The sequence below is a fragment of the Bidens hawaiensis genome, unplaced genomic scaffold (assembly GCF_021521415.1).
Source record: "Bidens hawaiensis isolate Kalapana, Puna unplaced genomic scaffold, B.hawaiensis_p1.1 tig00017254_1, whole genome shotgun sequence".
Taxonomy (NCBI): Eukaryota; Viridiplantae; Streptophyta; class Magnoliopsida; order Asterales; family Asteraceae; genus Bidens; species Bidens hawaiensis.
In genome coordinates, this window is record NW_027492615.1 from 65,246 (window position 1) to 89,733 (window position 24,488).

Sequence of the window (24,488 nt, forward strand, 5' to 3'; positions counted from 1 at the left end):
AACCATAATTCTGGTCTTATCGAGCATTCATAGTCATTTAAAAACAAAACATAGTCTTTTAAAATAAAGCATCATAGCAAAATCTTCAGATGCCAGCTTCGTCCAACTCTGCCATGTGTCTTCCTCAAGCTACCTGCCTCATTCTACTCACCTGCGTGCATACTAAAAGTCAGCTACGCTGAGTGAGTTCTAGTTAATCACATAATCATACAATACCTTCTTACATTTCATACTTAACCTCTTAACTTTCTTTCATACACACATAAGTGCATATACTTTCATTCTTATTTTCATACTTTCTATACATACATAATCATACGTTTTAAAGAGCCTTTCGCCCTATAACCTCACAGATATTATAAGGGTCTGGTCCCTTTGTTTCGTGTAACTGCACCATACCTGTTCATACATGCTTTCCTTGACAATACGTGTAATCTCCGAAGAGCGTTCACGTATCATCATCATAACATACATACATTATGCATACATCATATATTCATACATACATCATATCTCTCATCATACTTATCAATCATGTCTTAACTACCACCTGACGGTTCATGCAATATCCGAATATCGTTCACGCACCGTCAAGCAATCATCATACGTAAATCAAACAAGGCATACACTTATCACTTAAGATAAGTGTATTCACTATCACATCGAGTATGCACACAGCCCCAAAAACATAACAAGGAAGTGGGGCTAGAAACTCACCTCAATGCGGTTGCGTTCACCGTTTATGGTTATCCCATTCTTTAGCTGTGCGCGACTAACTGTATAATAATTATACGTATCAATAACTATCACTACACATATCGTCTTTCTAGTTTAATTATTACTCTCAACGAACGGGGGTCCGGGGGCAGCGCCCCTGGCAGCGGGGTTCTAGGGGCAGCAGCCCCTAGCGGGGTCCAAGGGGCAGAGCCCCTGGCTGGGGTTAAATCATTCTTTTTGTAATTAAATCAAGGGCTTAAAAGTTCAAGGGCTTATTTGTAATTAAATCATTCTTTTATAAGTCCAGGGACCATTCTGTCATTCTGTTAAACTTCTAGTTCGTTACATATCTTTAACGAACTGACTTGCCATGACGAACTGGTTCTTGTAACGAATTGGACTTTTAACGAACTGGACTCTTAGCGAATCAGTCCATGTAGCGAACCAGTCCAAGTAGCGAATTGGACCTTCTAATTCGTTATCTCCTTTAACGAACTGGTCATAACGAACTGGTCATAACGAATCAAGGGTAATTCGTTACCCTTTTCCCTTAACGAATCAAAGACGAATCATATGCGAACTAGGGCTAGTTCGTTGTGTCCCCTTATGCAAATCGACTAACGAATCACCCTCAGTTCGTTAAGTCCCCATAGCGAATCACCCTCAGTTCGTTAAGTCCCCATAGCGAATCACCCTCAGTTCGTTAAGTCCCTATAGCGAACTAGGGTTAGGTCAGGAATGTCAGAACATTCCCTGACATTCCCCTTAACCTCGTACCACTATTCCGGCGCCGCCTTTCCGGCGCCGCCTTTGCCGGAAAGCAGCCGGAAAACCGCGAACACGTCGGAAAAAACGAGTTTTAACTCGTTTTTCACCGTTTTTCGTCCCGTTCGATCCAAATCTGAGCTAGGGTGGCCCCTAAGCTCATCATAGGTTCGGTTTATACCCGATTCCACCCGGATCTCGTGACTTAAACGGTTTAACGGTGTCGGCTCGTCGTTTCATGATTATATCTAACGGATTTAAGCTCCTACAACAAAATACTATCATACCTTGGGTCGGGATCCGTTTCTTCTTCTATATTTCGGCTAGAGTGAGAGAGAAACTAGAGAGAGAATCTTAAGTGTGTGTTTTGGATGGTGTAAAGGATATGTGTAAATGAATTAAATGGAGGATTAAGGGTATATATATTTTTTATCATGGGCTTAAGCCCATGGTCTTTCCTTCATTCCTCCATAACCCAAGTCCATAGCCCATATCCATTTACCCAACACAAGTCCATCTCGTATTCTATTCAACTAAACCGATAACGACCCGCTATAAAATAAACGAACTTTATTTTATTAATATAACCGAAAGTAGGATGTTACAGATGGTTGAACTAAGAGGCATACTACCACCTTAGAAAGAAGAATCTTGCCTTTCTTTTGAAGATTTCTGACACTTAAGATCATATTCTCTGGCTTCAATCTTCTGTAAGAATTCAATTGCAGTCAAATCTTCATTTAAGAAATAATTGTTTTCCTTGAGAACCATTAAGAATGTAGAATAAGAACTTGGGAGTACACTCTTAATAGTATCAATTTTATCCCTCTCAGAGACATCTAATTTCATCTTGTCCATCTCAGCAATCAAGTGATTGAATCTTGTTGTCATTTCTTCAACCGTCTCACCTTTCAATAAATTAAAGTTTTTGAATTGAAACTTAAGCATCACCTTTTGCTTTCAGCCATATTACCCATACTACTCATTCGAATATGTTGAAACAAAAAAGCACATATTTTTATACTACCCACTTGGTGAAAGATATTCTCAGGCAAAGCCATGGTTAGAGTAGAATAAGCTTTTGTTTCTATCTCTAATGCTTTCTTTTCTTCAACAGAATACTGTGAGATAGCTTTTGGTGTAAAACCAATAGTCTCATCGTCAATCATAGGTACAGTATAGACTTCATCTAAGCAGTATGAACAATCAGGATAAATTGATCCTAAATGAGCACGAAACCGAGGTTCCCACTTGGCAAAGTCACTGAACTTCATCAATCTTGGACATTTCGAATGTGAACCTATCTCGGTATCAAGTTGCAACATTTGTTGCATCAACATATTTTGAGAAGCTAATGCATACATACCAGCCATTTTTGACAAGTTTCAAAAATTTCAAGGATGTAAGTGTAACGAATTAACAAGCGAATAAGATTAACGAATGGTAAATGTAAGGAATTGCAAACAGTTGTAGCGAAATGTGAACAGTATCTAACGAATCAACCCTTAACAAAGTTAAGATTGATTAGATGGCGAAACAGATGACGAATTAGATGACGAATTAGAGTATTGGTTAACGAATCAAAAAGTCAATGCATAGTCAACTTAACGAATTGACCAAGCTAATCACAAAGGATTAGTTTAGTGAATTAGAGGATAATCAGTAACGAATCACTAAGGAACTCTTAGCGAAATAAGATAACGAATTGGTTATAGTTGATAACGAATCAAACTACAGCGAATCAGGTTGTTACAACCGTTTATAACAAACTCTGATACCTTATGCCACGTGGCAAAGGTTGTTATGACACAAATCCCGAAGTGGATACGTGTCACACGAATCTGTTTATCCAATTAACGAATCAGATGACACGAATTAACAACTAACACGGACTGGCTAGCGAATCACTTGAAATAGATAACGGATTAACAAACTTAATGAACGAATCAAAGGAAACAAGATAGCGAATCACCATAAGAATGATAACGAATCAAATTCATCTTTGAATCATCAAATCTTCAACACAAAATTTCCAAAAATCTGGAAATGATGAACATCAATCAAGAAACCCAGAAACATGAAATTTGTAATACCAACTCGATACTAAACCAAATCTCACAAGTTACCTACCAAAATACTCGTAACACAATCGCGAATCCAATACGCTAATCCTCGATACCAAACATCCACAATTACTAGTCCAATTTTACCAAAACAAGAACTCTGTTTCGGACTTAAACCAAAACCAATACTAATCCACTCAAAACCAATCCAAACTTCAATTCCAACTCATAAACCCTTATTAATACCTTAAACAACTCAAATCCAATCCAAATCGTTCATAATTCAATTCAATTCAACTAAAAATTGATCCAAATTCGCTTAAACAGAGTACTAACAATATCGAAAACTAATTAAGCACTAAATCAAGTGTAGTTGAGTTCCAACAGCTCTGATACCACTCAAAGATGATGACCAAATAATAGAAGACGAACCTAGTTCGTTAACATCCCCTAACGAACTAGAGTTCACTTCGTTACATACACTTAAATAACGAAACACCCCCTGATTCGTTAACATCCCCTAACGAATCAGGAGGGAATAAGCTTAAGTCTTAGTTCGCTAACATCCCCCAGCTAACTAGACCATACATATAGCGAACTAGACAATAATTAAACTAATTATTACATTAAATATTAAACGAAAACATTTGCGAACTAGACGCAAAACCGTGCACTAACAATACAGTATCAAGGATTAGAGCCATTCATGAAGTGGATGTTCGCAAGGTATAGATGGCTCGACGTTTAAATTAATAAAATAACACGCAAAATTAAACAAGATTTATTAAAACAAATACTCGGGTATTTATTACCCGAGAAGCTTTCCAAATAAAAAAAATTAATATTTTATTTGTAATGGTTTCAAAATATATAAATATTTTATTTTAAATAATAAAAAAAATCTTCCGCTAAAATAAACTCTGATATATTTACAAAACCGGTACCAACTATTGGTCACACGCCTAGGCCCTAAGTGGGGGTGCGACAACATTTTAGTGTTTTTTTTGTTTTTTTTTTACTTTTTTCGTTTTTAATTTATATTTTGAATTATGACTTTTTTAAGGGTTTTTTTTTTTTAAATTTTTTGTGGGGTTTTTTTATCTTAATAAAAACCCTCAAACGAAAATTCAATTTTTTTTTTATAAAATCATAACTAAAAATATAAAACAAAAAAAAAGTATAAAAACTAAAATGTTGCGTCTGTTGTCCTCGTTCAACAAAAAAAACCGACCTGAAACCCATTTTGTCCCGTTCCAACCCGGACCCGTTCTGACCCGAAACAAAACAACCCATTTTTTAGATGACCCATTTCGATCCTAACCCGTTTCGACACAACCCAACCCATTTGCCACCCCTAACTACCTCCAACTTACACCTTTGGGTACCCCCCCCCCCCCCCAAATAAGCCGTTTATAACATACTTGGTCGAACTGCAACGTTAAAAAAATCCCATTTAATTTAGTTGGTAACCGTATGTCGCAAAATAGCTCTATGGCTGCCATCCACAACACCAGCCAACATGAGCACGGTGGGCTATGCCACCGTCTATTACCCCGTCACTCTATACAAAAGATCCTATATACTTAAACTTTGTGGAACCACTTGGCCTTCTATGGTGATATGGTCTTTCTTATCATCCTTTGCACCATTGAAGTCACAGTAAATGTATTCATTCTTAGAGTGACTAATCCTTAAATCTTTATTCTCTAAGGTTTCTCGACACTCCTCAAGCCTCACATTCGTACTTGGTTTACTCTTCACTAGGGGTGTTCAAAGTCAGATATCCGGACTTTCGGATAACGGATTTCACTATCTGTAACCGAATCCGAAATTTCGGATATCCGAAGTTCGGCGATCGGATAGTGAACCGGATATTCAAAATATTTGAAAAATAATAATCGTAAAATAATTTAAAGAACTACTTTAAAAAGTACATCAGATATCCGAATATCCAAAAAATTATATAAAATATCTGAAAAACTATCCGAAATTCCAAAATATCTGGAAAATTATATGTAATATTAAAAATTATCCAAAATTTATTAATAATATATGTTATTTTAATAATTAAAAAGTATTAAGAGTTTTGTATTTTGAATACGAATTCCGATATTTTTAACAACCCATCTGTTGAAGGGCAAAAGCAGGAGGATATTTTGTTGTTGGAAAGCAATGGCGTCTTCCGATAACTCTCAGCTTCTTCCGATTTCCGACAGCCACTCTCCTCTCTCCTCCGTCATCTACGGTACCTCAACTCATTTTAATTATTAGTTGCCCTAGCGGAATCAATTATAGTTATCAATTCAAGTATGAAGGAAGCCATTACTGCTATGTTAGTTAGGGCTAACTCATAAGTGATACATACACTCCTTGCTATCATCAGACTCACCGAGTGCTACTTAAATGATGCACTGACTGGACTATTAATTAATTAATTAAAACCGTTTGCACTGCTTTCTGCACTTTTGTCTCATCTACTTGTGGAATTGAATGCATTGCAACCTTATGTTTCTCGAAATAGGAGTATGTGTGTTATCAGTTTGTTGATCTCTGAATGGTCATCCCTATTCTTAGATCTGTATACTTGAGTGCCTTTATATTTAATTACGCTAGTTTAGTTAAACATATTAACCGGATAGGAGCTTAACATCCATTATAAATTGACGGTGAACTTATTCTATTATGATTTACCTAACTTTGTACTCCTGATATCAATTGGTTGTTATGTTAATGTTCTACTTTACTCTAGAGTTTTGTTTTCTTCAACTTATGATTTAACAGATACAAATTTATGAATGTGATTTGCTGTATAATTTCCTTTTGTTTTCTTCAACTTGTGATATGTATGGTTTATAACTATACTGGCTCACCTCTTTCCTTTAGCTACCATGAAATTAGACACTGCTATTCACTTATAAGTTGAAGAAAACAAAAGGATAGAGTAAACCAATTAACAATATAACAAATTGCTATCAACAATACAAAGTTAGGAAAAGCATAATGAAGTAAGGTCACCATCGTTTTATGATGGATGACAAGCTCCTATACGATTTTTAACAAGAACTTCATTGTTAGAGAGCCATAAATTTGATTGTTACATATTAATTAATGCAATGTGGATTGTTTCTTTCTGCTAATGTGAATGAACTTGTTTCCATCTCAATTAAGAACTGGACATTCTTGTGTAATTGCAGAGCTTTCGCAGCAAGTGCAAGCGGGAATGGAGAACATGCTTAAGATGGTTAGGTGAGCAGTACATAGTTAGGAAACGAATAGTAACGCTGTATTAATGGTCTATGATGTAAAATGCTTCTTACCAAGAATGACGATTTCTTAAAATCTGGTTACGTGTTCACAAATCACACTTAGTGCTTACTAATATGTCTCATTTTTAGGTTCTTTTGTGTATATGTGCATGATTATATTCAATCTTGAAAACATGTGTTTTTTCATGGCCTTTGTACGTGTTTCATTTATTCACAGTGAAATTGACCAAAGCTCGAGTGGAGTAACAGAAGACATAGAGAAATGCAATGAGTCAGCTCTTGAGAGAAAAAGAACCTTAGAGGAAGAGAAAGAGCTTTTCCAGAAAGCAGCTTACTCTGTTTTAGACATGCTGAACAACAGGAGAGAATAGCTAAAGTTCTGGTAAACCATTTTCTCTGAAAACTTCTTTTAATCTTTCATGAAAATAAAATCTGTAAAAATGTGTTTAAGGCTCACTGTATCATGTAGTCATTTGATCTTACATTCTGCATACATAGTTGCACACAACATTCGGTATATATTTGGTCTTATATGCATCACCGAAATTTCAAACCATGTTTTTAACATATAAATTTGAATTTTGGACTATAGCATCTTTTTACAACAGTAATTTAGTACAACTAAGCCCAAGAAATTATCTTCCCAAAATTGAAAAGTCAAACGTGTTCGTGCGAGCACACAGGCTTGTATATACGCACATTATAACAACTTGGGGAATTATCATTTCTGACATAGAACCATTCAAAGGCTTCCACATCTCATTTTAAGGAATTTACTCTCAGCCCAACTTTCCACTTAGCAACTTTATTGTCCAAAAATGTTTCCGTTTAGGAAGTTCAACATCCCAATTGTGTTTCTTCATGGGAATTTTATTTGAAAGCCGTATCACCTCTTAGGGACTAAAATCCCAACTCAACCATTTAGGAAAATATCCCATATGCAATTGCCTCTGGAGGTGTACTTTCAATTTCATACAAAACATATAAATAACTTAATTAGGATATTTTAGCATGTACAACAGGAACATAATTACTTATAATTAGCATGATCATACTTGATACATATAAATGAGATTATCATAAAACCAATTACTTGCAAAACATGATATAAAATCATACATCTTGTATATCCCGTTTGTATTGTCCGTTCACTTACCTTGGCCACACGGTTTCTTCTCTGTTTCTAGTATAATCATGTTTTCAATTTTCACACCTAATCTACGCCGTTATATATGCTCTAATTGTCAAATAGGGTCTTATGAACAGTTTCTACCTTCCGTGACCAAACCCAAAACTTTAAGTTATATTTCATATAAGATCCATTTAGCCATTTTGTACCACCTTTTGTGAGTTGTACTTAAATCTTATAAAATCATCATTTGTCAACCCAACTTGTTTGTTACTAAAATAATCAGAATTGAGTTTACCACTTTTCACAAGAAAATATAGATCTTTGTATACGTGTGGAAGTATTTTAAACATGTTGAACAGTCTTTGACCAAGTTGGTCAACAGTTTCACAAGTTTCACCCTTTGGGTCTTTTTTGGCCATAAATTGTCAATTTCTTGACAAGCCACTGTTAAGTATTCTATTACTATATTATCATCCGAAAACAATTTCATTGGTTATTAATATTCATTTTAACCAAGAATTAGGATTCAAAACACAATTTACAATGAAAACTCATTGTAGGTCTGGTCTGAACATTATGGCATGAACCAATAACCAATCCCTACAAAATATCAAATTAAACTAATCTAGCAAGTATTAAACCTTACAAACATCTATTCTAAGCTATTGAAAGTGTTACTTTAAGTCTTAACATTGAAATTACCCTTTGGGGTTAGTAATCACTTTTATACAAAAACACTTTAAAGAATTGAATATATCTTGCTTTGATGCTCTCTAAACCTCTTGAACACTTCCAAATAATGATTAAAACACGAGACTCCTTTAGTATCAGTTTCAAACACACTTTTGTGCAAAGTTTATAATACTTTAGCCACTTAAAACTTTTGGACCCTCAACTTTGTTCTTTTTGTTTTTTCACTAATTTGAAATTTTCTTCATTTTAGCCCTCATTTGACTTTTTATTTCTAACTTGGAAATATGTAAAAAACCACAACATACTAATATATGTTAGAATACATTTATTAGGGTTGTCGTCTTAAGCCCGTTAGCTTAGCTCGTTAGGGTTCTTGTTTATCTGTCTGTATATACTTGTACATTGTATCACATAGTAATATAAATAGAAATGATCTCTTTTATCTTCACAATATAGAGAGTGAATTTTATAACAATTCACACCAATATTTCAAATTTTCATAAGAAAATTTTACACTTTGTGGGTGTTACATTATAGAAGTTAAAAGCAACTTCTTTATCCCGAAAAACATTTGGATTTTATATTTGTCACGTATTCAAGATATAAACAGGTGGTCATTCTCTCTTAAAGCATTAAGATCTTCCACCTGAGTCCCATCAGCCATGAGAATTGTGGTTCCCCTTTTCCCAAACTTCTTCTCTGCATGACAACATAACCACATTATAAGACTGAAAAAAAATATCTTTTACAAAATGGAAATCCATCATGTTCCCTTTAAAAAGTCTTCCAGCTCAAAATATACAGTTTGCAGCTGGATTTCTTACCTGCTAAATTCAGAAGGTCCTCTACTGAGTCTGGCAGGTGGACAAGCTTTCCTGCCCTTTTGCTGTCTGTCGTTTTCTCGTGTGGATGATGACTATGAATTACCACCCTCATTTGGAATGTGTTTTTGAGCACAGAAGTGGGTGTTCCTGAAAATTTATGTAGTATTTAGTTTTATAAGATTAATAAGTCTACTGGGAAATGAAAAGAAAGGTAATATAACTATAAAATCTTCATTCTGATACTTCTTTATTTGTGAACTTAATTAAATATCACTAACCTTCTCTATCCTCTCGACCATAATTTGATGTTTCCCGGTTTTCAGATTCGTTAACTTGTGTGGTTTGCTGCAAGGATGATATAGAGAGAAATGTTAGCTTTCTTGCACATGCAATATATTTCTCTTTGTGTCTAATAACCCATTTACTACACTTAATTGCACTGTGAACTAAAATAGGTATCAACTGTGATAAACACTGACATACTGAATTACCTCCATGTTCAAGTCCAATAGAAGCTCTGTCAAGAATGGCATCTCATCTTGCACCTCCTTCTTTAAGTCCTTAAGATACTGATAATAAACATATCCGGTTTAAAAAGTGTTTTGTTCATTTTAAGTTGTTCAGATTCATTAATAGTTTTATAGTTTCAATCTAGAGATGTATCTTAACAAGTGCTAGTTCACAACCTGTGTGAAGTTTTTCATTATTTGCTTTTTATCATCATCAAGCGACTCCACCAGTTGCTTAAAACGATGATGACTAATTCGGACAACCTGAGAGAGTTTCTTGCTTCTCACTGTGAAAGGCTGGGGGATGTTGAAAAATACCCCAATCTCCCCAAACATATCCATTGGCCCTAGTCTTATCAAGGACTGAAACATAAAGAAGGATCAAATTCATATGTTTATCAGTTTTTATCTTTTTCTACTATTATGTTATGCATCACACACAGCAGACATGATGCTGCAATATTGTTTCTCTCATAAATGAAAAAGTAATAAAATATGCATTATTTGGTAAGTTTTTCAGTTTATTTAGTTTAGATGATCATATCTCCATGCCAGGTCGTTACTTTCTACTGTTTTGTTTTATTAACTATAAATTTGCATCTTCATAATCGTTCCATATATACTTCTATTAATCATAAAATGTTTTTATATTGCAGAACTGTTTTGTACACACTACACAGGCGAGTTCATTTTTCTAAGTACGTTTAATCTTGCAGAAGAATGTGAACCATTGGATCTTTATGTTTTAAAGGTATGTAAAAAGTTTGAAACCTTTGCACTGAAGAGTTATACATCAGATCAGCTAGTTTCTTGATTCAATAAGAATATATTAGGTTCACCACATTATCATCTTGTTGAAAAGGGTTAATTCCATTTATATCTTCTTGTGTTATGCCCATCTGGTTATTATTATTATTATTATTATTATTATTATCATATGCTGCTTATAGTATGATAACTACATACCTGATCCGTGCCATTTTTGTGTACCATCACCTCCTGGAATTTATAAGCTATTAGAATTCCAGATATACACATTACATCATGTACAAATTTGAATTAGGAATAATTATATACCATAGCTCCAGATACAACAATATAGAAATCTGTTGGTATCTCATTCTGTAATATAACTTCAACCTTAGGTGGGAAATATTCTGCTTTCAAGTCTACAACCTGCAAACAGAAACCACAATAGACGTGTTATAGTCTTATAGAAAATAGATTGATGTCCAGTTCATTGATGGTTGTACTGTACAAGAAACGAATCGTACCAGTTGTCTACTAAGGTCATCTGAAATGCCTTTAAAGAGATAAGTTTTATCAACGGTTTTGCGGAATAGATGTTGGGCAATACTAGATCTAATGGCCTTAGGTAGGTCTTCTAGAACTTCTTCTTGTTGTAGCTCAGCTGTCTTGAACTTGAGTTGCATGTGAGCTAACATTTGCTGTTTTAATCCTTCTGGAAGTCGGTTTTTGCTCGCGTATCTTAAAATCTCATTGATCGAATCCCTCTGTTAGTAATAAGAATATGGATTAGATGGCTTAAGTCGATGTGGCTGTATGGGCAGGTCAAACTTGTCGGGCGAGTCAGTAACGGGTCAAACTTAATTTGACTTGTTGGGGATTCTTCATAACTGGCCCGTTTAAAAGTAAACGGGCCAGCATTACCACAGTGTAGCCCAATTAGAATTAGAAAAAGTTGCTAGGGTATGCATGAAACTGAAAAAACCGTAACCGAAAAGGCCTAAAAACCGAACCGAAATAACAAAACCCGCACAAAAACCAACAATTTGGTTTTATGTTTTCGTAAAACCGAACTTTCGGTTTAGTTTTGGTTTTACAAGTAAATAAAACCGAAAAACCGAACTGAATTTATGGATTATTTGAGTTATATGTAATTTATAAGAATTTAATAAATAGTGTTACCTGAATAATTTAAGCCCAAATATACAATAATCAATTAACTATTATTTAACAAAAGCATATAGGCCCAAATTCATTATTTTGGACCCAAATTTCTTTTTTGTTAACCCAAATGTTTCAGTTCAAATGGCAAAATAAAAAAATAAAGCTGACCCGTAACTGAAAATACCAAAAAGTCAAACCGAATATAACTAAATCCAAACAAAAACCGACAATTTTCTTTTATTTTTTTTAGAAACCCAAAAACTCAAACCGAATATAACTAAATCCAAAATGTCAAACCGAAGGAACTTGCAAGTAATTAAAACGGATCGAATTTGTGGATTCTCATCTCTTATTTTGAGTTAATGCAATTTATGTGTACTTAATAAATGGTGGTGTTACCTGAATATTATAGCCCATATGTACAATAATCAGTTAATTATTAGTTAACAAAAAGATTTAAACCAAAATTCATTATTTTGGGCCAATTTGTTTCCCCCAAAAAATTGAAGCCCAAATGGCAAAACCGAAAAAACCAAAACAGAATGATTTTCAAAAACCTAAAACACTGTATTTTCGTTTTTCGGTTCGGTTTGAACTTAAAACGAACCCAAATTGACCCATGCAGACCCCTAAAGCTTACCATGACAAATGTTCTGACAGCACTATGGACGATGAGATTGGTCATGTTTCCAATAAGATAAGAAGTGAGGCCGATGTTGAACAACATATAGAAGATATTGAACACTTTCTCCCCCGTATTTACTGCATGCAAGTCTCCATAACCGACTGTTGTAAGGGTCACAATTGACCAATACATGGAATACGTGTATCCAAGCCAAATGCTTCTATCCTCAAAGTTGTTAATAATGGATCCGATCCATGTATCTTGTGAGATCTTATGATGAGTGGCTATCCAGTAGTAAAAGCATCCCGCTGAGTGCACCGCAAAAAGTGTTACCTGTGATAATCCGAATCATTAAGTTAGTCGAACATTTAGACCTGTTTAATCATAATTGGGTCGATTTGGTTATAGGTCAAGTAAAAGTGGTACTAACACATATTAGTTTGATGGTTCTTGTCATGAAGTAGCTAAAGCGAGTATCTTTCTCTAGCCTGTTCAGTAAACAAATGCTTGTAACATGGACTTCTGATTAGAACAAAAAGAAAGCATGTTTTGGTTGGTACCTTGAGAAGAGCTCACTAACACGCCTTAACCGCCACAATCTTAACAGATTGAGGAACCCAAAAACCTGGCCGCGGTGCAGCTTCCCTGTAAGTACTCGGTATATTGTTTGAAATGGCAGCGTAGATGCCACGTCCATAGGGAACATCATATGTGTGACGTATCTGACATTATAGCGTTAATTTTGAGTACAGAAAAATTATTATTACTAAGCCCGACTAAACGAGCAGGTCGATAACATGTCAAAACGGGTCAGATCAAAAGGCTATTTTGGAAAAAGCATCAAACTGGTTCGGTTGAAAACGGGTATCGACCTACATGTGGTTGTTTTATAAACAAACATCAAAATAGGTTCATCTTTTATTACATTAGTAAGGTGAATTAGACCTCATGTTTCTAAGAGGCTGTATACATTGAATTAAGATTTAAGAGGCTGTATACGTTGAATTAGACCTCATGTTTCTAAGTTGACTTATAAAACACTACACATGCTAACTCGTTTATAAGTAAATGGCATGTACTAAGAATGATATGACTAGTTTAGGATACCTTGTGGCTATCTTCTTATGCTCATCAACAAGCAAATACGTTGATTTATCCAAATATGCGACGAAGAAAGTTATGATGATGTCAGCTGCAAAAAAGAAGTCGACAATCAAATCGACATAGAGGAGAGATCCTGTAGCCACTTTCTTGAAAGCTAGCTCAAAGGGGGATGACCATGCTGAGTATATAACCAATAATACTAGAAATGATTGCCACCACCTGCATTCGTTTTTACCAGATCATGAAAACCTAGTTCAAGAAGACTCGTACATAGGTGTGTGCAAAACTCCTTCTTAACCTGCAGAACCAAGCATGACCAAACAACTATGCTCGGTTCTGTTATTGGTTCAAAGCATTTTTGATAATCAATTCTTGGTTCAAAATATGACCAACACTTAGACAAGTTATTGATAATTTGTATAGAATTGCAATTCATCGATCTGTCTTTAATACAAAGAAAACCTCTATATATATAGAGGAGAAATTATACATATACAAGGAAACTAGAATGTTTCATAAACTAATTACAATTCCTTTTTCAATATATATCTTCTAGAATATATTTTCAATATATATCGTCTAATATTCCCCCGTAGTTTGAGCTTGTGTCGACCGAACGTTCAAACTATGTCTGAATTCTTGGAATAATTGGCGCGGGAGCCCTTTTGTGAAAATATCAACGTACTGAGAAGAAGACGGGACATGGAGAACACGAACGTGCCCAAGGCGAACCTTTTCCCGAACAAAATGTATATCAATCTCAACATGCTTGGTACGCTGATGTTGAACAGGATTTTGAGACAGATACACAGCCGAGACGTTGTCGCAGTAGACTATAGTTGCCCGAGATAGCGGAACATTAAGTTCAAACAATAAGTTACGAAGCCAGGTAGTCTCGGCAACGGCATTAGCAAACCCGCGGTATTCCGCCTCTGCACTAGATCGGGAAATGGTAGCTTGGCGTTTAGAAGACCGAGAGATCAAATTGTCACCCAAATAAACGCAATAACCTGAGGTGGAGTGGATCGTCGAGAGTCTGGGCACCCACCCCAGTCAGCATCGGAGTATGCCATAAGAGAGCAAACCGGAGATGGAACAATACGTAAACCGTGACCTATAGTACAACTAAGATACCTGATAATACGCTTCATGAAACTAAAATGAGAATCACGAGGAGCATGCATGAAGAGGCAAACTTGTTGAACTGCATAAGTTATATCCGGTCTTGTAAATGTGAGGTACTGCAAGGCTCCGGCTAAAGCGCGATATAATGTGCCATCGGGAAGTAAGTCACCATCAGAAGCGCTGAGTTTTGCCATAGTGTCGACCGGGGTGGCACATGGCTTACAATTGGACAATCTTGCTCGCTCGATAATATCCCGAGTATAGGTTGCCTGAGATAAAAAAAGACCATGTTGATCCCTTGTGACCGTAACCCCAAGAAAATGATGTAGGAGTCCAAGATCGGTCATGGCAAACTCCTACGAGAGGGTAGCGATAATAGAATGCAGGAGTTGCGTATTCGAAGCAGTCAAAACAATATCATCTACATATAATAGCAAATATGCCTGATTCGGACCATGATTATAAACAAATAGAGACTGATCACATGTGCTTCGGCGAAACCCGTGAGCCATAATAAATGTCGAAAACCGATTGTACCATGCTCGTGGCGCTTGTTTGAGGCCATATAACGATTTTTTCAACCGGCATACATGATTAGGGTGGTTGTTGTCCACAAAACCCGGAGGTTGATGCATGAATACAGTTTTTTGTAAATCTCCATGTAAAAACGCATTTTTAACGTCTAATTGATGAATTTCCCATGATCTTGACACCGCCAAGGTTAAAACTGTGCGAATCGTTGCCGGTTTAACCACGGGGCTGAAGGTGTCATCACAATCAACCCCCACTGTCTGAGATTTACCATTAACTACCAATCGAGCCTTATATCGGTCAACAGACCCATCAGACTTAAACTTGTGGCGAAACAACCATATGCAACGTATAATAGGATAATTAACCGGAGGTGGAACCAGTTCCCACGTATCATTAACCTGTAAAGCCTGAAATTCGTTGATCATAGCGTCACGCCAATTAGGATCCGATCGAGCGATTTGGTATGTCTTGGGTATGGGAGATATAGGCGGTGTGAGAGTGGTGTGTAGGTTAAGTCGGGTGACAGGTTTGGTGATACCGACACTGGCTCGTGTGGTCATGGGGTGAACAGAATTATCATCGGAGGGTTGGGACGAGATGTTGGATTGTGTAGGAGCAGTGGTTGAAGATTGGGCAGGTGGGGTTTGAGTTGGTTGGGTATTGGTATGGGGTAACTGTTGGGGAACGGATGGAGGTGAAGTAGGTGGGCTGGAAGAAAATGGAACAGTAGGCGGGGTAGGGAATGCTAAATTGGACATTGTTTGGGTAGGTACCGGGTCGTCTAAGAAATTATAGTTGTTAGGAATAAGAGGCTCCGATGTTGAAAATGAGTGTTCGTCAAAGACGACATGGCGGGAGATGTGTGTTTTACCAGTGATGGGATCAAAGCACCGATACCCTCGATGATCGGCGGGGTAACCAAGGAAGATGCATTTGATTGATCGAGGATGGAATTTGTGTGGGTTTGTAACGGTTGTATTCGGGTAGCAGACGCATCCGAAGACACGAAGATGATCATATGTAGGGTGACGACGATATAAGGTGAAATGTGGGGTGGAGAAATTTAAACGTTTAGTAGGCAAAATATTGTGAAGATAGGAGGCGGTATGAAGGGCTTCGACCCAAAAAACGGGCGGTAAACGAGCATGGTTAAGTAAAGTACGGACAATGTCATTTAATCGACGAATCATGCGTTCAGCATGACCATTTTGTTGGGATGTTTAAGGGCAAGAAAAAAGAAAGGTAAGGCCATGGGTGTGGGCAAACTGTTTAAAGTCGTTATTATCAAATTCACCACCAAGGTCACATTGGAAACTTCTTATTTTAATATTGAATTGGGTGTGAATAAACTGGTGGAATTTGGTGAAATTTGTGAAAGATTCTGATTTGAATTTTAATGGATAAATCCATACAAAGTGAGAAAAATTATCAATTAGAACCATATAATATTTATAGCCAGCCCGACTTATTATTGGTGAGGTCCATAAATCACAATGTACTATATCAAACGGAGCAAAAGTAATAGAATTGGATTCATAGAATGGTAAACGTTTATGTTTTGAAATTTGACAAGAATGACATAAAGGTAAATGCAGTTATTTATTACAAGAAATAGATAAACTAGAACGTAATAAAGATAATATGGGATCGCCCGGGTGACCTAGGCGATTGTGCCATTGATGAGCGTTGGTGTTGATGAAGGCGGATGGAATGACTGGTTCAGTGAATGGATAAAGTTCCCTCGTGCTATCGTGGCGGGAAAGTCGAGCCTCAGTCTTGAAATCCTTCACAGTAAAACCGAAAGGGTCAAATTCCATAGAGGTCCAATTATCGATATTAAATTTACGGACAGAAATAAGGTTTTTGATAATATGAGGGGTGTACAAAATATTATTTAATTTGTAGGTTTGGTTTTGTATGGGAAAAAGGGTGTTACCGGATCCGTAAATGGGAACGGGATTACCATTACCAACGAATATAGAATTTACAGATAAATTAGACACGTGAGAAGAGATTTTACCTGGTCCGATGTGAGATGGGATGAGGCACCTGAGTCCATATACCAAGGATCCGATGAGTTGTAATATTGTTGACCCATATTGACTTGTCCCATTGCTTGAGCAAGATCGGTTGCATTAGATTCTGAAAAACCTACAAATTCAAAGTTTGGACCTGGGTTTGGGCCAGTATTGGAAGTGGTCGATGGGTTGAACTGGTTCACTGGTTGCTGGGTTGGAGCGGAAGGCGGCCTGCTGTACCCATCTGTGGAGCACGCTGGTTGGTGGACTTGGGATAGTTGGACCATTGTTGATTGTTATTCCACTGATAAGTATGAACCGGTTGTGTAGGGTATGGGCTAGGAGGTGGATTGTAGCCATTGTTGGGCCAACCATGATTGGACCAGATTTGATTACCTGATGATTGGGAATTCCCGGTTCCGTGTGGGTGGTAATGACTTTGATTTCCCGAGTAGCAACGACCACGACCCCTTTGATTTCGGCCACGGCCTTGGTATGAATTGTATCCACGACCGCCTCGACCCGCATTATTATTATTAGAATAAAAACGTGGATTAGTACCTTGATGGGTCCCTGGTTGCATGTGATTTCCAGTTGCCATGAGGGCTGATTGATACCGTTGACGGGCTGCTTGTCGTTTTTGTTCAACATCGAGTTGCGTGAGAGCTTCATCCCAAGATGGCGTGGACTGGTTAATAATGGCTGCTACAACCTCGTATTCACGAGGTAAACCGTTGACAAGTTGTGTGACGAGACGAGGCTCACTTACCGGTTGATCAACGTCTCCGAGTTGATCAGCCAAGTCCTTCAGTTTTTGGCAATAGTCCTCCATTGACGAGCATGCGGTTAACTGAAGATTGGTAAATTGTTGTTCAAGTGCGGCGGCCCGTGCACGTTTATTATTCAAGTAGATACTTTAAAGTTTGACCCACACGGCCCGAGCAGTGGTGTTGGCTTCTAATATCCGGTTAAGGATTTTTTCTGTGATCGTGTTATAGATCCATTGGAGAACCAACGAATCTAGTTCGGACCATTCTTCATATGTGTCGGATGTGGGATCCGGAGCTTCGACATTCTCAATGTGTTGAAGAACTTTGTAAGCCTTAGCGTGTAACTTAAATAGTTTCGTCCAAGACGAGTATGTGATGGTGGTTCCGTCTAAAGTTTTGATTTTGGTTTGGATATTTGTAACTGAATAAGCCTGGTGTAGGGGTTTACTTTTAGCATTGTCGGATGTCTCACCATCTGTTTGCTTGGATTTGTCACCCATGGGTGATCGACCGATCGATCGAAGCCGATAAAGAAAGAAAAGGTAGGGAAAAAAAAGGAACAGAGATGGAAAAAGGATCTGAGGTTTGGCTCTATACCATGATAATTTGTATAGAATTGCAATTCATCGATCTGTCTGTAATACAAAGAAAACCTCTATATATATAGAGGAGAAATTATACCTATACAAGGAAACTAGAATGCTTCATAAACTAATTACAATTCCTTTTTTAATATATATCTTCTAGAATATATTTTCAATATATATTTGTCTAATAGTTATATCCTTCAATCTTCTCTTTTATTATAACATGACTGTTAGCGCGAAATTACTCTTCATGAAGTTAAAAACGGTTTAGTGTTTTACAGTGGCAGATCTAGACATTAATTTCAGGGGTAACGTTCAAAATTTTTTTTGTCGTATTTCATATAATGTAAATGAAACATAAATAGAAACATGATACATAGGGTGCAAATTTCTCTTATTCGGTTTAAAAGTTTGAAATCGAGTCATTACATCATGTTCTTTACTTTGTTGAACGTCTCTTTCGACTACACAAGTTAAAACATTCCTCATATACTCAACACACATTCTCTTACGTAAACCCATATTGATAAGCTTCATTTTAGAAAAAAAAACATTTCAATGGTTGAAGTTGCAATCGGTAAAACCGACGCTAGCTTTAATATTCGATAAACCAAAGGAAAAGTAGTGTGCTTTCCGGTTTCCACCATTACACGAGAAAGGTGAAGCTTTCACCCAATTTTGCAAATTATCATCTTCCTTTAAAGTGTGATAAAAGGTCGTACAATCAGCCGAAATACATCATTTTCCTCATTACTAAAATCATTCGGATACATTTATGAAGATGCCACTATCTTAGATACGTCAAACTTGGAAAACGAATCTCAAGATTTAAACCAGACATAATTTCTAACAAACTATTTGAGACCTCACTAAATCTATTTTAAAGTTCTTGAATTTGCATATCCAAAACAGTTTTAAAATTTTCAATCTCAAAATGATGATTATGTTGAACCTGTTTCTATTTGATGTTTCTCATTTAAACAAATGAAAAAAAAGGTTAACGGTTTCTATTTGCTTTGTGCTTTATTTGATTTGAACTTTTAAAAAATGATGATTTTGTTGAGTTTGTTTATATTTGAGTCTGATCTGTTTAGTGTTTCTAGTTTAAACAAAAGAAAAAAAATTACTTGTTTTTAATTGCTTTGGACTATAAATTTGTTTGCGCTTTATTTAATTTGAATCTTTAAATTGGTTGGTCTTTAAACAACCAGGGGTAACAATATTTTTTTCAAGGGTAGAAAAATACGAAAACAACCCAAAAAAATTTACGCTGCCGATTAGAAGTTGAGGGGTAGCGGATGCTACCCCTGATTATAAGGTACATCCGCCACAGGTGTTTTATGTGTAACTTTAGGTCATAAACGGGTCGACACATTAGTGACACGATTCAAAGCATATGCAAAGTTGCAAACAAGTTCACCCCGTTTACTCTACATGAAGTTAAACGGTTTAGTGTCTGATGTAGACTGGTTTGGGTCATAAACGTGTCGGCACATTAATGACGTGATTAAAAATGTATGTAAACAAGTTCAACCCGTTTATGATACACAACACATTTAAATTATTGCTCTATATAGGTTAATAGATCGACATGACACGTTTATAACCCGTTTCTCGAAATGAATTAGATTTATAATTTGACATATATACAAAGTATATTATAATTAAATATGGATCGTAATTTTTTGTAACATTTATTTTACCTATTGGTTGGGTGTTATTTAGTTAATCGTGTCAATATTTGTGTTAAACATGCCGTTTCATTCGTGTTATTGAACTAATTTATATTTACTTTTGTAAAATATGTATGTTTAGTCATTAGTGTTATTGAGTTTATTACATTTAATCATGTGAAATGTGTTGTGTGACATATTTTATAGACATGTGTAAGTTGTAATCTAACATATGTTCCCGAAGACGGGTTGGTAAAACTATTGGTTAATATAACGTTATAGTATTTAGGGTTTATTGGTATCGCGGACCTGATTCGTCTCTATATATTGTAATTGCTGTGGAATGGAACAGAGCAATAAACATTTTACGGTCTTGCAAGAAGTTGCATAAGCCATTAAGCTGACCGGATGTGATCGGTCATATTTTACATGGTCGAGACATATGCACAAGATTGACTTTTGGTCAATACATAAAACTATTCCTAAATATTGTTAATCATCACATCCTTTTTGTTTGACCCACCAATTTCCTTCTATTTCCTTTTTCCGACACTTTACCATCTATATATTATCATAATATTTGTCATATCATATGGTTAATGACTTTCAGTTAGCTACTGTTTATGATTACTTAATTAGAGGGGATTCCTTTTATATAGTTTCGTTGACCAATAATTCAACTGTTTCATTAATCACTAATTAATATTAATATATGGAAATATATAACAATAACGTGACACAATCTGGGTTCCGTAACTTTTTTAAAACCACGATTCAGGCCGGAATCAAGGATCCGATCAAATGGTAATTGTATTAGATAATAATTAAAGCAAAATGATTATATTGAAACAAAACTTTATTAATTGTTAATTTTCTCAAACATATTTATAACTACGAATAATATTTAACTTCATATATACTGATTTGGTATTCAGGAGATTATTCAAAAAGTCTAACAAGGCCATGATACATGAAGACGAAATTTATATATAATTTATGTTGAATATACATATTATTTAACTTAGCCATATTACTTTAATTTTGATTATTTTTAAATAAATTTTAGTGATTACTCGATAAGGAAATATTGGATATTTGGTATTAGATGAAGTCTAATTACTTTTTTATTAATTTAATTTTCCAAACGTGGCGTCCATGACACCGTTATGTTTTTTGCTATGCGTGATCGCGTTTTCTTTTAAAATGCATACCATAACGCATGCGCCACCTTAAAACAATACATTCAGATTATTCATTTAGGTAACTATCACAATTTAACTTTAAAAAGAAAAAAAGAGTTCTTAAAAGCTAACAATATAAGCCTTTTAATAACCTGCAATCTAACTTCAGTTTGTTTTTTTTTTGATCATTAAAGTTTTAAGACAACCTTAACTACATAAATTATATCCATTCGCTATATAGGTTGTTTTTTTTTTGTCTTGTACCTTTTGAATCATTCGATAATATAATTAAAAAATTCCCTCAGGACATGTTTTCTTCCGTCATGTTCATATTTCATATAGTATTATGTTAAAAACTATAGGATGCATATTTGTAAAGAATAAGTTGGATTCTGAATAACCTAAAATGTGACCCCATACCGTTTACTGATTCAGTTGAATCAATGATATTTCTAGTTTTCACCATTATTAACAATAATGATAATCCTTATTCACATAATCATCATATATTTATGTTTGTTTTCAACTTCATTTCGCTTATAAGAAAGGTATATTTCTCCATTTCACTTACGCGTATTCTCATGAATGAAAAGTGGAAATCAAATGATCATGCTAGTTGATTGCCCTGTGCAAGGACAATCAAATTCGGAGGGTAACTGGTTGTTTAAGTTACATGCAATTATTAATGGTTTGAATTACTAAAATCAAATTCGGAGTGAAAATCAAGAAAAATCGTTGGTGTGTTTGTATGAGGATTGTGATTTAATTAGTCGGCAAAAGGCGTTCTGATACGAGAGGTAATGGATTGGTGTTCGAATGCAATGAGAAGTACAAAAAAAGAAAAGAAAATTAAAGTATATAATTTGGATTTAAAAGAGGGGATTCCCTAAACAAGAAATATATCAACTTACTTGGCTTTATTCGAAACTTTAACGAGTCAATCTTCAGTATATAGCAGCAAAATAAAAGATTTGACTCCTTTACATGTATGTGTATGGTGTGAAAATATATTGTAACGCTAATATAGGACACAATTTAGAGGGAAAAACAAGGAAAAGTTTCAAGAACAAGTTCTGGAGGTTTCTATGCTGATATATCTATATATGTAACATGTCACACATTTTGAAGGGTAACGTAAAACTTTCCAACATGTAAACACTGTAACTAGCTTACCGGTACCGGCGATCATAAGGTGCAATGACATATTTTCTAAGGGGAGGTGAATCCCCACCCACAACAGTTCCGAATGCAGGCAACAGACTACTCGAAACCGACGCCAGATTGTTCATGATCTTCTCACTTGAATGTCTCCGGTACAATAACGGCACCGGGGATCTGGTTTCAGATGACATTTCTCTCATCTCCGATTAGTCCAAAGAGAGAGAGAGATGAGATGTAAGTTTGTGTTTGTGTTTGTGTTTGATGATTGATTAGTTTAAAGGTTTGGATTATACTAGCAATTAAGGCATTGGTTTATTTTATTTTTAGTATAATGCCTAGATTAAAGAAACATAAATGATGATTTCATTGTAGTTAAGATAATATTAATAGGGCTTGACTTTTTTTAGTAACTACAAATTTTAAATTTGTAGTTTAGCTAATGTGTCATTAAACTAATATAATTCCTTGGAGACTCAAACAAGTTGTTTTGGCCCTTGGATGATTTGACTTCTCGTATGACAGGCAAATAGGAAAACTCTATTTGTTGTGTGGTTGATGCATAATATGTTTTCATATTGGAACCGATGTTTGAAAAATCGGTGTTTTACTTGTATTGGATTGGAATTAAAAATGATACAACCGGTTGAACCGGGTTATACTGGGAGGTTCAAGCGGTTGAATAATTTACCTTATAATTTTCTATAAATATAACTTCAATCCAAAAATAGGAAAACTCTATTTGTTGTCTGGTTGATGCATAATATGTTTTCATATTGGAACCGATGTTTGAAAAATCGGTATTTTACTTGTATCGGATTGGACTTAAAAATGATACAACCGGTTGAACCGGGTTATACTGGGAGGTTCAAGCGGTTGAATAATTTTACCTTATAATTTTCTATAAATGTAACTTCAATCCAAAAATAACTCAAAACTAAATGATTCCTATAACAACAAATAATCCAAAAGTTAATCCATATTATAAAAAATAATGTAAAAGCACTCAATTTTAAAAAATAGTCATAAAGTTTACACGTTTGAATGTTAATTGTTAAGTTAAAAGTAATATTGAAAAAATATGGGCCAAATATCAAAAAAATCTCGAGCTTAAAACCAGTTTGCCGGTAAAAACCGGTATTTTAGACAAAAACCGCCGGTACGATGTTCTAGCAAACCGGTCAAAATTACCGGACTCAAAATACCGGCATACTGTGTGAAATCCGGTTTAACAGGCCGGTTTGAACCGGTTTTTAAAACACTGATTGGAACTATTTTTTTCTTCTCTTTTTTAATGGTGGCTCTTTATTAAAAACAAAGAGAGTACTTAGTAGTAAGGGTTAGAGGGATAAAAAAAACCGAACCTGATAAAAATACCCGGAATCAATTTTTTTATACCCGAGTTTTCAATACCCAAATCCGTACCCGACTCTACCCGTAAGGGTACGGATAGGGTATGCATTTCAGTACCAAAACCCGTACCCGGAACAAGACCCGATTTGTACCCGGTAATACCCTAAAACCCGAACCGGGTTTTACAAATACTCGGAATCGGGTTTTTCAAATACCCGATCTATACCCAATATTACGCGAAAAATACCGTGAAAAATAATCCTAAAAGGTGCATCCCTTAAAAAATCAACTATATATCCGAAAAATACCCGAAAAAAATTCAGAAAAACCCGAAAATAGGGTTTTTTCTATACTCGGATCAAGATCCATAATCATAAGGATCAAGATTTGCTTTAACATTGGCGCCATCCGGGTTGAATTTTAGTCTTTAACGACAAATTTTCGTGAGTTTTTGAGGGAATTACGAATAGTGACGTCATG

The 24,488-nt window shown here is 35.5% G+C and overlaps 1 protein-coding gene and 1 long non-coding RNA gene across 2 annotated transcripts; one reads left to right on the forward strand and one right to left on the reverse strand.

Moving 5' to 3' along the window:
- Positions 1-5,670: 5,670 nt before the first annotated feature.
- Positions 5,671-10,853, forward strand: LOC143553509 (uncharacterized). Its single transcript, XR_013138839.1, has 4 exons — positions 5,671-5,790; positions 6,740-6,791; positions 7,029-7,193; positions 10,626-10,853. It is a non-coding gene; the product is annotated as an uncharacterized LOC143553509 (long non-coding RNA).
- LOC143553511 (potassium channel KAT3-like) lies at positions 9,101-22,901 on the reverse strand. Its single transcript, XM_077043496.1, has 13 exons — positions 22,671-22,901; positions 13,613-13,828; positions 13,066-13,227; positions 12,936-12,993; positions 12,521-12,838; positions 11,244-11,483; positions 11,047-11,145; positions 10,936-10,968; positions 10,147-10,332; positions 9,952-10,029; positions 9,739-9,805; positions 9,461-9,607; positions 9,101-9,335 (listed from the first exon to the last, which is right to left on the reverse strand). The coding sequence occupies exons 1-13, from the start codon at positions 22,856-22,858 to the stop codon at positions 9,232-9,234; spliced, it is 1,896 nt and encodes a 631-aa protein (XP_076899611.1). The 5' UTR covers positions 22,859-22,901; the 3' UTR covers positions 9,101-9,231.
- Between the last annotated feature and the right edge of the window lie 1,587 nt (positions 22,902-24,488).